Here is a 16,879-nt window from a genome sequence, read left to right as displayed (position 1 = left end):
TGTCTGTCTCCCTCTCTTTGTCTGTCTCTCCGTCTCTGTCTGTCTCTCTGTCTCTCTTTCTGTCTCTCCGTCTCTCTGTCTTTCTCTCTAAGTGGAGACACAACCAGCCATCTCGTTACACTCAGAGCCCCGTGTCTAGTGGGTTTTGCACACTCACACCTCAGTGTTCTTATGTCTTCCCAAGTTAAAGTAAGTTCAGGTCAGCCCCAGGGAAACATTATTTTGATGCAAAGCAGACAAGATTCCCTTTTACTTTATTTGTTTAAACCATGAGCGGACACGATGCTGACACTGGAAATGCTTGGTGTTCACAGGTAGCAGACATGATATCCGTGTAGCTCGTGGGCTCTGGCAGCAGTGACCAAAAGTGCCACTTCAGGCGGGTCTTTGTTCTTCCCCTCACGGCACAGCCCCACGGCCGCCTGTCTTCCCTGTCTTGGCAGATGCGCCTGTGGGCCGTGTGGTCCTTCTGTGCCCCGTGTGCAGGTGGCTTGTCCACCGAGGCTGGGTTTGACCTGTGTGCTGGGCTGAGCATGGGTGAGGCCAGCTCTGGGAGTTTCCTTGGACTGTGGCGCCTCCAGTCCCCCCTCACGGTCTCTCTGTGGAGCCAACCAAGTTAGACTCAGGACTGTCATGTGGCTTTGGACCCAGATCTTCCCACTTCGGGCTCTTTGAGGTGGTGAGCAAGGTGGTCAGGGTCCTGAGACCCCCTGCCTGCCCTACCAGACACAGGAGGTCCTTATTTTATCCCCACCACTGAGCCCGACTCTGTAGCTTTTTCTGCCCTGACACGCCCTCGGCCTCCTCTGACCCCTCGTGCCCTGGGAGACTGAGCAGGCCCGCCTTCAAGGCCAGGTCGGGGGTGTGGTGGGGCCCTGTCCGTGGCCGGGAGGCAGCCGCCGTCCTGCACATAGAGGTTGTGCGAGGTGGCCCCTGGGGTCCGTGTCCCCATGGCAGGTGGTCCCCAACGCCAGGCCACCTCGGGGCATGCAGGGACAGTCCCTGCTACGCGCTGCTGCGGGGCTGTTCGCTGAAGTTGACATGTATCTGTGACTCATGTGGTCTTTGTCTCGCAGGAGAAGCGTGCGGCCGAGCCGAGCGTGGCTGAGCCCGCCATGCTCCTGAGACCGGAACACCTGGCTGCTCTGACTGTGCCTTTATCCTCCGCAGCCGACAGCACCTTTGACAGCGGCCAGGGCTCCACCGTGTACTCGGACTCGCAGAGCAGCCAGCGCAGCGGGGTGCTGGGCTCGCTGGCCGACGCGGCACCCCCCGCCCCGTGCGTGTGCAGCCCCCCAGTGAGCGCGAGCACCGGCGATGGTCCCGGCCTGCCCTCCAGCCTGCCTGCGCCGGGGCCCTACCAGCAGCCCGCCGTGGTGAGTCGCCCACCCCTCGTGCCAGAGCCAGCCCCCAGGCCGCCCTCCCTGCCACGAACCCCCCGAGAGACCTGCCCGGCTGGTGACACTGGTGATGAGTGATGGGGCCGCGCTGGGCCGGAGACGGCAACGCAGACGGTGGCAGAGGTCACAGAAAAGTGTCCTTGATAGCGAGGAGCTTCGGCTCCGTCCAGGCCCCGCGTTCCAGGGCTGTTAGACGTGTCCCCCCTGCTCTGCGGCTGTCGGAAGTTGGGGTGCAGGTGGCCACATCCTGGGAACGTCTTCAGGGGCTTGTGAGAAGCAGGTGGGAAGGGCCCCAAGCTTCTGCCATGGAATCGTGTCTGAGACATGGAAAGACATAGGTGAAATGGAAATTGCTAGAAGAGGGGGTGCATTTGGCATTTATTTTTCGATTTTGATTTTTTTTAATGCAAAAGAAAGCAAAATGATTGCTTGCCTCGTGATCCCAAGTGGTCAGTGCAGAGAAGTTGCCCTTGAGGCAGGTGGTGGAGGGGGGTCCAGAGGGAGGTTTAGACCCTGAGGCCAGAAGCGGGTCAGGGCGGCCCCCCCTTCCCCCAGGGAGCCACTCCATCCCGACTCTTCGCTCACACCCTCTGGCCGCGCTGTGCCCCGTCCCCTCCTGTCCTCAGCTCCTTGCTTCTGCCGTTTCCCTGTGTTCTCAAAATGAGGTCGGGTGTGATTTTACTCAGCAGGAAGAGCTCAGTTGGGAAATTGCCCTGTGCTGCTCAGAGCAGTCACCCATGCCAGGGCTGAGCCAGACCATCCCACTGGCCCTCAGACCCCCAGGTCAGGGTCATGGTTTCCCTGGCCATGTGTTATGCTCTCCACCGGGGCCCCAGCACGTGCCTCTCCCACCTCTGGCTTGCAGGCTGGGACCCTGAGCACAGGGAGGTCACCCGCCCGGCCAGGGGCGCCCTATGGACTTGGCTGGAGCACTGGCCTCATCTCCTTCCAGTTGTGTGGAAACACCTTGGGCAGCAGGGGTGTCTGGGGGCGTCCCCAGGGTGCGCTAAGGCTCTGGGGCGGTTGCCGCGGTAGTGTGCCCCTGGGACCCAGGGAGGGAAGAGAACAGAGGGGAGCCTCTCCTCTGAGGCCTCAGCTGCACGCTCCTGATTCCTACTGGGCCGTGGGTGGTGGCAGCTCGAGGAACAGGTGCATGGATGGCTTGTTCCGCGCCATGGCTTCGGGTAAATGCAGAAGCGGTTCCATCCACCAGTGCTGCTGGTCACAGGAGTGGTCTCGGTTGTGGAAATTACTGTCACCTGTTTTATCCACCAAACCTCACTTGAGAGACTTTCTGCTGTCGATGTGGAGAGCCAGGCCGTCGGCTCAGCCATTGCTGCGTCCGACCCGTTCCTCCATCTCCCTACCTGCTTCTGCGTCCCCAGTATTTTGAAGTAAATCCCCGACAGGAAGACATTTTGCCTATGAATAAATATTTCGCTGTGTATCTCTGCAGGATCAGGACCCTTGAAAACAAAATTTAATACCATTATTGGACCGAAAAATGTACAAATTAACAGCAGTTCTTAATAGCATCCAACAGCCAGTGCTCAGAGTTCCAACTCTTTCCCTCTTGGTTTCTGCGCCCCCTTTCTCTCTTCTGGTGGCTGAGCCACTGGAGACCCTGGCTCTGCAGAGTGCCCCTCCCCCCATGCTGCTCTGCCGACCGTTCCTGACGTTCTGTATCCCATTTGTGGATGTGTCTGTGCATAGACGTGTTCTGTGTCCTACAGACAGTGAGCGTATGCAACTATATGTCTCCTTCCCTTAATGTCACACCAAGCGTTTCTCGGCAATTCCACACAGCCCTTGTAATGATCTTCCCTCACGATTGCATGATATTCCATGGAGCTGATGTTCCAGAACATTCCCTGTTTGGGGGTTGTGGCCATTCTGGTTTAGGGGCCAGCACACCTCGCTTCTGCTGAACTGTGTTCCTAGGGAAAGCATCCCTGGCAGGACGGGCACAGGGAGTGAGAGACGGGTCCCCGCGGTTGTGGAGCACGAGCCGGGGGGTCCTGAGGGCCACTGTTGAGCGTGGCCCTTTGTGCTCTTTGCAGCCTGGCCTGTCGCTGGGCTCCATCCCGCCCCCCACCCGCCCTCCACTCCCACAGCAGCGTTTCCCGGAACCGGCCGTGAGTTTTGCCCCTGTGCCGACGGGCCCAGGCCAGCCCGCACCCCCGAGCCACCAGGTGAGTCCTGGCCGCCCCTTATGGCCACCATCGTGCCTTGGTCTCCCTGGCCCGCTGGCCCTGCTGGTCCTTCTCTGTGGTTCCCCAGGGCTGGGGGGCAGATGGACATGGGGGCTCTTGTGCCTGGAGTTCATGGGCGTTAGCACGGGGAGGAGCCTCGCTTGCCAGAACGATTCACCCAGGTCTGCGCTTCCAGGGCTCCAGGCTGGCGGGGGTGTGTGTGCACGTGTGTGGTGTGTGTGCACAAGTTGGTTTTCTCTATCCTGTCGAGGCATGAGGGGTGTCTCAGCAGGATGTGGGTCTCAAAAGCCCCTTCCCTCCCTCTAGCCTCCTCCGCTGGCCCAGCCGACGCCCCTGCCGCAGGTCCTGGCACCACAGGGCCCTCTGCAGCCGGTGGCCCCTGTCCTGCCTCCGTACCTGCCTCCGAGCTCCCAGGTGGTGGCCCCCGCTCAGCTGAAGCCCCTCCAGATGCCGCCGCTGCAGCCTCTGGCTCAAGTCCCTCCACAGGTGCCCCCCCTTCCCCCTCCAGCCTCGCGCCCTCCCCCAGCTGGGCTGCCGGTCTTCGTTCTCTGTGCTGCCAGGGTCCCTCGGGGTGGGAACACTCCCTGATGATGCGACGGCCGGGCTGCCGTGCCCACCTGCCCTCAGCGTCTGTCCCAGGCACGTCTAGGACTGGCAGGGCTTAGTCCAGAGTCAGGCCAAGGAGCCAGGACAGAGCCGTGAGCACAAACCTGCAGTCACTGTCCACTGCAGAGCCACCTGAGGCCATGCTGACAGGGACTCCTTGGGGGCCGGGCCATCACCCAGGCTAATGCCCCTGGTGCTGGTCATCCGGGGACCCTGGGTCACTGGATGGCTTTTCTTTGCGGGTCCCGTCACAGTTGCATCGTCAGGGCTAGGATGGGAGGGGCCGCTTCCTGCAGAAGGTGTGGCTGTTTCTGTGGTTTAGGGTGCCATCCTGTCACCTGGCCTTGTCCTTGTCACGCTCAGAATGGCTCCACTATCTAGTTAAACCTCTACTGTGCACGTCCGTGGTCACGGCCTTTAGCTGCTTTTCAAATATGCAGAAGTCGGTTGGTGTTTTCACTGCGCTACAATTGCACAAAGGCATGTTTCATGGGTGCTCGTGTGCCCCCGCCGCCTAAACGGCCCTGTTCTAAAGAGAAAACTCTCAGAGTTGCTGAAATGTTTGAAGTGCTAAGTCCACAGGGTCAGATACTGGGTGTCTCCAGGATGGAAGACCAGACACGGAAGGTTCCAGAGCTCCACTGTTGGGAGCTGCCACCCTTCCCTGAGCCACGTGCAGAGGGTTGTCGCCTCAGCCAATGGGGAGGGCGGGCAGGAAGAGATGCTTTGCCCCAAGAGAACCTGCGGAAGACTCTGGTCCCGGAGGGAACCCATACAGAGCAGGGAATCCGGCAGAGAAACGTCCACGTCAGGTGTCAGGTGGCCCTGACAGTCCTAGCCTATCTGAATGAAAACACACAAGGCTGTGAAGTGGTCACGCCTGTGACTCCTCGTATCTGAGCCTCCCCTGCCATCCTCGTGGCCGCCTGGCGATACATGATGAGCCCCAGAGTGGTCCAGAGGGCACTGCAGGGGCTCTCAGGCTGTTGAGCGCCCACCGTGCCGAGGCCTCGTGCCTTCCTTCTCTGTTGCACGGTGCTCTGCGCTAGGCTTTGTTAATTTGGGCTCGCGTTCGGGGTCCCCAGTACGGGTGTGCTGCCGGGGGGGCGGCCCTGGCTGACATGCTGTCTCTCTTTCAGATGCCTCCGCTTCCTGTCATTCCCCCCGTCGCACCGCTGGCCACCATCGACAGCCTCCCCACGGCCCTCCCTGACCTGCCGGCCGCCGGTGTGCCGGCCGTGCCTGCCCCCTCTCAGTATTTCTCTCCGGCTGTCATCCTGCCAAGCCTCCCACTCGCCGCCGCCACTGCGCCCCTGCCTGTGGCACCGGCCCTGCCTCTGCAGGCAGTCAAACTGCCCCACCCGCCTGGGGCACCGCTGGCTGTGCCGTGCAGGACCATCGTGCCAAACGTGGCAGCCACCACCGCCGCCATCCCTCTGCTGGCTGTTGCCCCGCAGGGCGTGGCCGCTCTGTCCATTCACCCCGCCGTGGCCCAGCTCCCAGCCCAGCCTGTGTACCCCGCGGCCTTTCCGCAGATGGCGCCTGGTGATGTCCCGCCTTCCCCCCTCCACACGGTGCAGCCCGTGCGGGCTCCTCCTCCGCAGCCGGTGCCCCCCATGCTGCCGCAGGCCCACCAGCCGAGCATCGCCCGCCTTCCGGAGCAGGCCGCTGCGGCCACCAGCGCCGGGAGCCAGGTGAGCCCCCTGCTGGGCAGGGCCCGCTCTCCAGCCTCTGGGAGAGCCCTTAGCACCCAGAGGTGCAAGTTCTCAGCCCTCTGCTCCTTTACTGCACCTTGACCTGGGGGCACAGTGGGGACAGGCAGGCAGCGCTGTCCCGCGGCCACGGCTTCTCGTCCACTATGGGGGTGTCTGCTCTTCCTCCCTCTTCCCAGCAAGTACTGGGAGCCGTGGGAATTGGGGCAGCCAAAGGTTCCACTGTCGGTCCCTTCCTGAGGGTCAGTAGCAGCTGCTGGTGGTTGGGGGTCCCTCCAATGCTGCGCGTTGAGGTGCCTGGCCTCCCCTCGGTGCGGCTGCAGCAGCCTCTCCATGGGCGCCAGGGAGGCTCCCACGGCCTGGTGCCTTGTCAGAGTGAGATGGGGGGACAGCCCCATCTCAGCAGTCAGGAATGAGGCAAACGGGGTTCCAGGGGTTCAGTCGCCATGGGCTGGGCAGTGCTCGGGGCACACAGGCTGCTGATTCCAAGGGTTGTGGCAGACAAGGATGATGTCCTGGAGGCAGGTGGGGACCTTGGGCAGCTTGCTACACTGACAGTGAAGGGACAGAGAGACACGTGCCCTGCTGGATGGCTGGGCCTCTCTGTGCCTCCACACACCTGTGCAGCCCACATGTTTTGGAGCTTCAGGGCTGTTACCCAACTTCATTGATGAGAGGAGCCTGCGGGGAGGCCTCCCACCTGGGGGCTTGTCACATGGGGGGCCTCCTACCTGGGCGCCTCTCCCCTGGAGGCCTCCCACCTGGGGGCCTCCCCCAACGGGACCTCCCACCTGGGGCTTCACACCTGGGTGGGCCTCCCACTTGAGGGTTCTCCCACCTGGCCCCGCCCTGGCTCTAAGCCGCAGCAGCTGTGTGCAAGTGGGCACGACCTTTGCCTTGTGAGCTCCAGCTCCTCTCGTGAGGTGGGGCTGACGGTCCCCTTTGGATTTTGTTGTGAAGGTTCATCCTGACAGTGTGCGAAGGTGCTGGGTGCCCCCAGTTCGTGTTGCACCTGTTCCCGTCTGGAGCGAGCCCCTGCGTCCTAAGGACATACAGGTCCTCCTGGACGTGGCTCCTCGCTGTCTGATTTCCAGAAAAGATTTGTATGTGGAGAAGGAAGGGAGTTTTAATGAGCAACAGGGTGGCGTTTAAGAGCGAGTGTGAGCAGGCACAGCAGTGCAGTGGCCTGAGTGGGCGCCTGCACGGTCCATTACTCACAGTGGTGCTGACCACAGGTGAGGGCCCTTTCGGGAAAGCCAAGGGCTGAGTGGAGGCCTGGACTGGCGCCTTGCTCAGCCCGTAGCTGCAGAAGGCGTGTGTGCTCGAGGTCGCTGGCCAGGCGTGCTGGCCTTCCTGCTGCCGGTTGGAGGGTCTGGGGTTTATTGATGGGATGGCCTGGCTGCCCACGGGCTTCCCTGTGCTGTGGGCAGTGATGCCCCTGACCGCAGCAGCAGGACAGTCCAGAAAGGACAGGTCCACAGCTGGGCTGCAGCTTTCGCGTCTGACCCCACGCACCGTGTTGCTGATGGGTCTCAGGCCAGCAGGCCCAGCCTGGGTTGCCCATGGGAGGCCACGGTCCACGGCCCCTGGCCAGAGGCTGGAGGGGAGCACAGGTGCTGAGCTGACGGGGCGGTTGGGCCCGTGGTCAGTGCTGGACCCGGCTCAGGGCCTCTCCTGGCACAGCCGGAGGCCACAGGGGAAGTGTGGTGTTGGGTTTGATCTTACACACACAGGAACACAAGAGGGTGTTCCTGTTTCTTCCTGCCAAGTCCCCGCGCTGACAGCTCCAGGGCCAGGCCTTGCCTGTGGGGAGGGGAGGGCGGGTTGGAGCCCTGGAGAGCTCGTGGCCCAACGGAGGTGGCACCTACTTTGCTCTGGGACCCTTAGGGCCCAGCAGGGAAAGTGGGGCCTGGCCTCTTGACTTGCATCCCCGTCTTCTGTGCCCCCAGGTGCTGCTTGGCCACCCACCTCCGTATGCCGTGGATGTCTCTGCCCAGGTCCCCACGGTGCCCACACCGGCTGCCATCCTCTCCCCTCCTCTGCCGGAAGTGCTCCCGCCCGCCGCCCCTGAGCTCCTGCCTCAGCTCCCTGGCTCCCTGGCCCCCACAGCGGTGGCGGCTGCTCCAAGCCTGCCTGTCCAGACCACCACGCTTCTGCCGCCTGCTCACCCTCCACTGCCCAGCGGGCCGGGGATCACTGGCCCCGGCCCTGCTGTCCAGCTGACCGTGGAGCCGGCCCTGGAGGTGTGTGCCCTCCCCTCAGGGCTCAGCCTGCAGCATGTCACCCTGACCCCTGACCCCGCCATCATGGTGGGCCCCTGCTCGGTGACCTTGGGTCTCCTTGCTAGAAGTCGGGGACGTGCTGAGGACGGTGGCAGCATGCGCCCCAGGACAGCCCTGTGGGAGCTGCTGCCATCTCCCTCTGCCGTCCCTGCGTGTCACCCTTTCCTGAAGCTCGTGTGCAGGTGGACAGTGTGGTTTTTACGCGTGGGGTTAGAGTGCTTCCCCTGCAGGTGATGGGAAGGCCTGCCACCAGCTTTCTGGGGCCCGTGGGCATCCCGTAGGGCCGGTCAGAGGGTGAACGTGTTTGGAAAGGGGGCGGCCCCAGCTTTTAGGAATCCACTTGACTCTGGGCGTTCAGCATGATGAGAACCCTTGGCCCTGCTGCCCCGCGTGGCGGCTGTGGTCAGAAGGGCGCGGGCGGGCTGGGCCGCTGGTGCTGTGCGCGGGAACGAGCGTGACCCGCCCTCCTTTCCATGGTTGTGTTTCAGGAGCAGGCCTTGCAGGACAAGCAGCCCAGCCTCCTGCAGAGCTGTGAGAGGTAACGGCCCGGCCTGGCCAGGGACGGCGTGGGTGGGCGTGGGCCACACATGGACTCGGCTTGTGGTGTAGCTGCCCCTTCACACAGGCCCCTGCCGTGTCCGGGCTTCCGACAGTGGCGCCTGTTTTCCCAGCCTTCCCTGAGGGTGCTGCGGGGAGCTCCCCCGTGGTCTTGCTCAGGGCCTCTTGAAGTGCGGTCCTCAGATGCTCCCGGCTGTTCTGGGTCCTGGCGCTGGTCTTTGGTGCCATGGATGTTCCAGAGAGAGAGGCCACAGACAGAGAGTCTGCAGGCCCGGGGCTGAGGGGAGGCTGGGGAGCCAGGCAGAGTCCAGCCCACAACCAGGTCTCCCAGCGCCTGTGGCGCCTGTCATTTCCCAGTCACAGTACGTGTCGCATTTGGGGAGGGCGCTGGTTACGAGAACTGACTGTGTCCCACCCTCCTGGTGCACCAGGCACCCAGCTCTGCACTCCACAGACTCTCCTGGAATCCTGTGCCGGCCCCACGCGGTTGGCATGTTCCCGTGGTGTTGCACAGATGGGGAAACTGAGGACGGGGGAGGGTTGTTTCTTAATCCACACATTTACTGAGAGCCAGGTGGGCCTGATCCAAGGTTAGGAGGCTCAGAGGACTGAGGTCTGGGGTCAGAAAATCTATGCATCCCCCACGGCCCCAGGACAGACGCTGCAGTGGGAGAAGGGGCTTTGGGCCCTGCTTCCGGCTCGGGGGTCTCCCTGCCAGGCATGGCTGGCTCAGCCCCTCCAGGCTCTCTGGCTGAGCACGTCAGATGCTGAAGCTCCTGGTTATCTCCTGAGCAGCCAAGCTTCCGCGAGGTCGTTCCCGCGGGTGCTGTGACGTTGTTGGTTTTCGTGCAGCCTCGGAGGTTCCGATGTGGCTTCTGGAAGAGAGATGAGTGATGGTGGTGAAGGCGCCTTTGGTGGGGGGAAGCTGGAAGGCAGGGCCGCCCGGAAACACCACCGCAGGTCCACGCGTGCGCGCTCCCGCCAGGAGAGGACCAGTCGACCCCGGCTGACCATCCTGAACGTGAGTGGCCTGGCGGGACAGCCCAAGGGCTCAGGGCTCCCTGGGCGGGGTCTCCTCCGCTGGTCCGACTGCCTGAGTGTCCGTAGGTGTGCAACACGGGGGACAAGATGGTGGAATGCCAGCTGGAGACGCACAACCACAGGATGGTGACGTTCAAGTTTGACCTGGACGGGGATGCGCCTGATGAGATCGCCACCTACATGGTGAGGCTGCGTGTCCTGCCCGGTCAGCTGAGGCAGTGGCACCTCCCCCAGGAAGGCGAGCCTGTCTCCCACTTGTCCCTTGGGCTCGTGCCTGCCAGCCCCACTCAGGGAGTGTTGGCTGCCATCCTTCCTCGTCCTCTGGCCTCTGCAGCTGGCCACCTGCTCGGGCTAGTGCTGGTCTCTCACCTGGACACCTTGCTTCTTGAGCCGCGGCTCTCCTCACTGAGCTGTGCAGCCCCCGTGTCAGGGACTGGACCCCCTGGCCGTGTTTCCCCTCCCGGGCTCAGCCCCGAGCAGAAATCAAATCCCTCAGTGGTGATGCAGAGCGGCCAGTGGCCTGTGGTGGGTCCCGGCCAGCAGGGCTGCATGTGCCGTTGCAGGTGGAGCACGACTTCATCCTGCAGGCCGAGCGGGAGACGTTCATCGAGCAGATGAAGGACGTCATGGACAAGGCAGAGGACATGCTCAGCGAGGACACGGACGTGGACCGTGGCTCTGACCCTGGGGTGAGCCCGCCCCATGTCAACACCTGCGGCCTGGGCGCCGGGGAGGTGAGTCCCAGGGCCTGCTCACCCCCAGCTCCCAGCTCTGAGCGCGGGGCTGGGCCGCCACCTGCCGCCTGCTGGAGGAGCCCGCGGGCTGAGTGGTGCCAGGTAGGGCAGCCGGGAGGACGGGCGCCTTCAGTTCTGTTAGAGACGTCCAAGCCCCAGGCCCCTGGATGTTTTGAGGCCACGTTGTGCTCCAAAGGATGCCCTCGTTCCACGCGGTCTGCTGATTTCCGATCCTTTAACTCCATCAGGAGAGCCGCCAGTCCCAGGCCGACGCCCCGGTGTATCAGCAGAATGGTACGTCTGCCCTTGGGCCACGGCCTTCCCATCACGGGCCCTTCTCTGTCTTCCGGCAGCCATTAACTGAGAGCCCACGGAGCATTTTGAAAGGCGTCTGGCCGTCACACTGGGGGGGCTGCGGCTTGTGGCGAGCGTCCTCCCATCTGGGGATGCCGCCCTGTCTGAGGAGCCACGTCTGGCCCGGTGGGGACTGAGCATGGGTAGACTGGCCGCCGCCTGCTGGTCCCCCGGCCAGCACGACGCCGTCACTGATGGCACCGAGGGTGTCCCGGGAGCTAAGCCTGTGCCTGGGGTTCTTGTGAGAGCTTCCGGCTGCCAGTGAGGGGCACGCGAGCGGGCGGCATGTCGCCCCGCGGTGGGAGAAGAGTTCTGCGAAGTCCCCTGTGGCTGGTTGGGTGCCGCCGGCCGTGGGAGAAACTCACTGGCTCTCGCCTCCTGTTTCTGTGCTGCCCCTCAGTCCTGCACACCGGGAAGAGGTGGTTTATCATCTGTCCGGTGGCTGAGCACCCAGCGGCGGAGGCCCCCAAATCCTCGCCCCCACTTCCTCTGAGCTCCCTGCAGCCGGAAGCCAGCCAAGGTAGGAGCAGCCAGAGCCCCCTAGCTGTCCCCCGTCCCTGTAACGCGGCTCGCCTCCTCCCGTGTATCGCTCGCATCCCCCCGGGGTCCTCAGCCCGGCTTTCCTCGCACTCACGTTTCGCTGGCATGTGCTGTGTGCCCAGCCGGCTGTAAGGGGCTCTTCCTGCACTGTCGCCCGAAACCCAGAGCAGCCTGTGGGGCCGTACCCCTGTCTGTAACCCGTCCCAGTGTCCCCCGAATGAGCCAAGCGAGGCAGCAACTCGGGTTTGGGCTGCCCGGTGCCTTCGCTGTGCAGGTGAACCCCATGGCTGCACAGGTGTGTGACGAAGGCCTCTGCTCTCCCGTTTCCTACCAGTGTCGTCTTGTGACTAGCTCCCCACCCCGACATGGCCCACCTGCTGGAACACGCCCCTGGTGGTTCTGCTTGTTTTGCCGGTGGGATGGGAGGGACCCTTTCGGTGCTGAGACTCTCTGATTGTAAATTGTCCCCAAGGAAAACCGACCTTCTGAGATTGATCTGCACCTGCGTGGGCAGACACCAGCAAGCTTGCCCTTGGGGCTGTCGGTTAAATTCGGGTTTTGTGGTCCCTTGGGAGGCTGCAGATAGTCACTTGAACAGATTTAAGGTTTAATTTCCTGTAAGTTGGCAGGAAAAAGTTGTCCTTTATATAACTTGACCTGACTTTATGGTACAATTGCGAAAAATACCTGTAAGTCATTTTCAATTTCGTATCCTGTGTTTCCAGTAACTTCCCTTACACTTTTGGAGATTCGTTCCCTTGGGGAAGAGTCAGCCTAATAAAGAAACCCCCAACGGAGCCGTGATCTGAGACCTGAGTCTGGCAAAGGGCCTGCCTGGCCTGCACTGAGGGGTCACGGAGGAGCAGACGGTCTGCAGTGGCTCAGTTTTGACATGAGTGTATGTTCATCTATGACTTCTTGGTGTTGATACATACACAGTTAATTAGGGAGGGAAAACCCTTGTTAAAGTAAAGCCAATTTTCTGAGTGGTGTAGTGGGCAAGAAGACGTGCCCGGAGTTAAACCCTCATCCTTCACTGTGCACTGACTGCAGGAAACCTTTCAGAACCAGTCTCTTTATCTATAAAAAGAGAAGAAGGAAGCAGCCACTTCTAAGGATGGCAGATCTATTCATTTGGATTAATCATTCACTTAGGATGACCAAAAAGTTGGACGAATTCTAAAGATCATTTGCTTGAAGGTGTTCGGATTGTCTAAAGATAGTGGAGAATTATCAGGCCAGGGTCCAGGGAAGGATGGACACCAGGATGTGAGCCCAGTGTTGGACTGTTCCCCTGGGTGCACCTCCCATTCCTGCAGGGTGGCTGAGAGGCTGCGTGTCGAAGCTTTGATAGCTCACCAGGCTGGAGAAAAAGGGGCTCTGAGCTGTGGGCCAGGTGGGGCCCCTGCTGGAGTGCTGTGCTGGAGGAGCAAAGGGCACCTGCAGGTGGACGGGCCAGGCAGAGCAAGGAGTCTTCTCAGAGCGCAGCACCCTTATGAAGGTGATCTCAGAGCGCTGTGTGCTCAGGCAGAGGCACACAGGTCCTTTCTGCAGGAAGGTGACACCATTCTGGACCTCACATTACTTACACAAATAGTTCAGTGAATGCCGTATCTGGCACATAATAAAAAAATATCTAGACAGAGAGTCCTGGTTCGGGCTAGGATGGCATGTGCCCATGCCACCAGCCCTTCTCTCCCCTGAGCTTGAGTGTGTGCCTGGGCCAACACTGGCACGGCTCTTTAAGGACTCGGGGAAATAAGTAGCAGCAGGAGGATGGGGAGGTGCACCGGAGTTCCAAGGACCACTGAGCTGGTGTTGAGCTTAGCATTTCCCTCTGGTGTTTCCTGGCCTGAGCTCAGAGCTGTGTGAAGGCTGGGAGTGAGCACGGGAGGCAGACAGAGAAGCTCCAGGAGGCATGCTCTGGTTTGGGGTTGCACAGCAGGAAAGGGAGCTCCTAAAGCTCAGAGAGAAGGTGGCGGATCTTTCCATTTTTCCTTTTGCCCTTTTTCTTGCACCGCAGTCCGCAGACAGTTCTGAGGGCCAGCAGCAGGTAACAGGAGCCAAAACCACGAGACGGGAGAGCCTTCCTCTCTGTTGGGTGGAGGCAGGGCTCAAAGAGTACAGACCCAACACCCATTACTTCCTTTCTCTCTCTGTCCTGCCACTTGGCCCTGCTTCTCACAATTATGGAAGTGGATGGTTTCTCTCCAGAGAAATGGGAGTCCCAGGGGACCAGGAAGTACCAGGAAGACCATGGACAGGGAAGAGCATGGGAAAGCAACCCCATAAAGTTGTCGATGAACTCCTGGCCTCACCTCAATCTGTGGGTGCATGGATCCAATCCTAATTAGCATATAAAAAACGTTGAGAACCAAGCTAATGGGCAGACTCCCACTCAGGTTCCAGACTGGCCCCTGAGCAGCACACACTTGTTTCAGGTCAGGTCAGTACTGCAAAAACATTGAAAACTGAACTGACGTTGTAGCCACGGCTCATAGAAGGGTTGCAACTTGCAGCTTGAACCTAACTAGGTTGATTGCCTGCTAAAGCAAAATTATCAACATTCACCACGGGATTTAAACAGACTTAGGATCTCATAATATTATTCAAGCTCCAGTTTAATCCACTTTAACCAATGCAATCCAAAACCCAAGTGAAGAGCCATGAAAATGTCAACTTGCATGGAAAAAGACAGCCAACACATGACAATGATAAGGTGACATAGATGTTGGAATGATCGACAGACTTTAAAGCAGCTATTATAAAAATGCTTGAACAGGCAATTGCAAAGATTCTGAAAACACATGTTAAGATAGACAGTATCAGCAAAGAAATAGAAGATACAAAAAAGAGACAAATGGAAATTTTAAAACTGCAAACTAAAATATGTGAAACTATCCAGTCAGAACTTAGAGCAAAAGATACAAAAACAAATGAAGAGAGCCCTTGGAACGAGAGCAAAGGTCTAATGTTTGTGTCATCAGAGTTCCAGAAGGAGAGAAAAAGTGCAGTGCTGAAAAAATATCTGAAGAATAATGCTGAAAACTTCCCAAATTTGGTAAAAGACATAATCTGTAGATTCAAGAGGCTGAGTAAACACTAAATAGGATAAACCCAAAGAAATCCACACTTGGACACATCATAAACTGCTGAAAAGTAAGAATGAGAAGAAATTGCGAAAGCAGCGGGAGAAAAATGGTGTGTTACTTGGAGGGGACAGTGGTTCAGTGACTGCAGAGTCCTCACCAGAATCCGAGGAGTCCACAGGAAGCTTTGTGGCCTCTTTAAAGTGTTGAAAGAAAAGAACTGTCAACCCAGAATTTTGTATTCAGAGAAAGCATTCTTCGGAAACAAAACTGAAGTAAAGCCATTCTTAGATGCAGACACCTAGGAGAAGCTGTAGGCGGTACAACTGCTCTGAAAGGATTGCCAGAGGGCTTCAGACAGCAGGGAAGTGACGCTGGAGGGAAACTTGGAACGTCAGGCTGAAGGAGAGGAGCAGAAGTGGTCAGCGTCTGGGTGGGTGTGATAGATCTCCTCTTGAGTTCTTCAGACAGGTTTGACAGGTGAAATAAATTATAATGTCTGGTGGGGCTTTTAATTTACCTAAATGTAATAATATATGACATAGCGATGGTAGGAGGGGGTAAAGGACCTGTATGTTGATAATATTTCTACATCCCTGTTGAAGTCATAAAATACTGATTCTAAGTAGACTGTGAAAAATGAATATGTATTTTGTAATTCCTAGAGCAACCGCTAAAAGAATTGTACAAAGAGGGGCTGGCCCGGTGGCGTAGTGGTTAAGTTCACATGCTCCAGTTCAGTGGCTTGGGGTTCGTAGGCTCAGATCACGGGTGCAGACCTAGCACTGCTCATCGAGCCATGTGGTGGTGGTGTCCCACGTAAAATAGAGGAAGATTGGCACAGATATTAGCTCAGGGTCCATCTTCTTCACTTAAAAAAAAGAGAATCATGCAAAGAAATGTATAAAATCATAGTGAATAAATTAAGGTAGAATATGAAAAAAATTAAAATAACCTAAAAAAAAAAAGACAGGAGAAACAGAATTTTAAAAAAAGAAAAAAACAGGAAACAAACAAATCTTAGACCTACATCCAAACCAATAATTGAATTAAATGTAAATCATTAAAAGACAGAGACTGTGAGAATAGATTAAGAAAAAACTTGACCTGAATATTTGCTGTCTACAAGAAACTTCAAATAGAATGATATAGGTGTTAAAAGAAAGAGAATGGTAAGAGATATACCATGCAAGTGCTAAGCAGAAGACCCCTAGAGTGGTTATTCCATATCGGACAAAATAGACATCAGAGCAGAGAAAATTAGCAGAAATAAAAAAAAACTACATAATCAAAAAAGGTCAATTCATCAACATGACATAACAGTCCTAAATATGAATGCCCCTAACAACAAAGCTTCAAAACTGAAGCTTTGGAAGGAAAAAAAGACAAATCCAAAATTGTAATTGGAGGCTTCAACACTCTTCTCTCAGTTACAGATAAAATTGGTAGACAGAAAATCAGCAAGTATTTAGAAGATCTGGACATCATTGTCAAGTTGGCGTTTGTAGAACACTCTACCCAACAATAACAGAGTATATATATTCTTTCCAAGTGCACATGGACCAATGACCATATCCTGAGCTATGCAACAAAACTTAACAAATTTAAAAGGATTGAAATTATATCAAGTATGTTCTCTCATATAACATAATAAATGAGAAATCAATAACAAAGATAACAGAAAAATTGTCAAACACTTTAAAATTAAATAACACTTCTAAATCTTTAAGTCAGGAAAAGTCTCAAGGAAAATTAGAAAACATTTTGAAATGAACAAGAATGAAAATATAACATATTAAATTTGTGGGATGCAGCTAAAACAGTAGAGACAAATTTATAGCATTAAATGGTTAGCTGAAGAGTTCTCAAATCAATAATGCAAGCTTCCATCTCAAGAAACCAGAAAAACGAGGACAAAATCCAAAGCATACAGAAGGAAGGAACGATAAGAACAGAAATCAATGAAATTTGAAACAAAAACAATTGAAAAAACATGAAACAAAAAACCAATTCTGTGGGAAAAAACGATGAAACAAAAAGCTAATTCTGTGATAAGCCTCCTCTTGCAAGACTGACAAAGAAAAAGACAAAATACCAGTGTTAGGAATAAAAGAGGAGATACCACTACAGACCCTGCATGAAAGGATAATAATCATGGAATCATAGTCATGAGTACTATGAACAAACCTACACACCTAAATTCGACAACTTAGATGAAAGAGACTAGTTCCACAAAAGCCACAAATTACTAAAACTCATCCAAGATGGAATAGATAACTTGAGCACTCCTATACTTATTACAAGACTGAATTTGTAGTGAAAAGTCTCCCCCAAAAGAATTTTCCAGACC

The 16,879-nt window shown here is 57.0% G+C and overlaps 1 protein-coding gene and 1 long non-coding RNA gene across 30 annotated transcripts in view; one reads left to right on the top strand and one right to left on the bottom strand.

The window, feature by feature from the left end:
* WNK2 (WNK lysine deficient protein kinase 2) overlaps window positions 1-16,879 on the top strand; it is a 116,061-nt gene that overhangs the window by 49,046 nt on the left and 50,136 nt on the right. For all 29 annotated transcript variants that reach the window (XR_011431148.1, XM_070248172.1, XM_070248170.1 and 26 more), the window contains 11 exons: window positions 1,171-1,376; window positions 3,461-3,592; window positions 3,920-4,099; window positions 5,359-5,913; window positions 7,881-8,174; window positions 8,702-8,751; window positions 9,624-9,792; window positions 9,879-9,995; window positions 10,376-10,546; window positions 10,795-10,840; window positions 11,301-11,420. Coding sequence is in view for 28 of the 29 variants with exons in the window: in XM_070248172.1 (XP_070104273.1) it covers window positions 1,171-1,376; window positions 3,461-3,592; window positions 3,920-4,099; window positions 5,359-5,913; window positions 7,881-8,174; window positions 8,702-8,751; window positions 9,624-9,792; window positions 9,879-9,995; window positions 10,376-10,546; window positions 10,795-10,840; window positions 11,301-11,420 (2,040 nt within the window). In the remaining variant the exon portion in view is untranslated. The remainder of the gene's footprint in view (window positions 1-1,170; window positions 1,377-3,460; window positions 3,593-3,919; window positions 4,100-5,358; window positions 5,914-7,880; window positions 8,175-8,701; window positions 8,752-9,623; window positions 9,793-9,878; window positions 9,996-10,375; window positions 10,547-10,794; window positions 10,841-11,300; window positions 11,421-16,879) is intronic.
* Window positions 238-4,532, bottom strand: LOC111770231 (uncharacterized). The gene is made up of 4 exons (XR_011431149.1): window positions 4,324-4,532; window positions 1,834-2,866; window positions 1,448-1,717; window positions 238-599 (listed from the first exon to the last, which is right to left on the bottom strand). It is a non-coding gene; the product is annotated as an uncharacterized lncRNA (long non-coding RNA).

This window comes from Equus caballus, chromosome 23 (assembly GCF_041296265.1).
Source record: "Equus caballus isolate H_3958 breed thoroughbred chromosome 23, TB-T2T, whole genome shotgun sequence".
Lineage (NCBI taxonomy): Eukaryota > Metazoa > Chordata > Mammalia > Perissodactyla > Equidae > Equus > Equus caballus.
The sequence above is the reverse complement of the archived record's forward strand: the minus strand, read 5'-3'. Positions and strand labels throughout refer to the sequence as shown.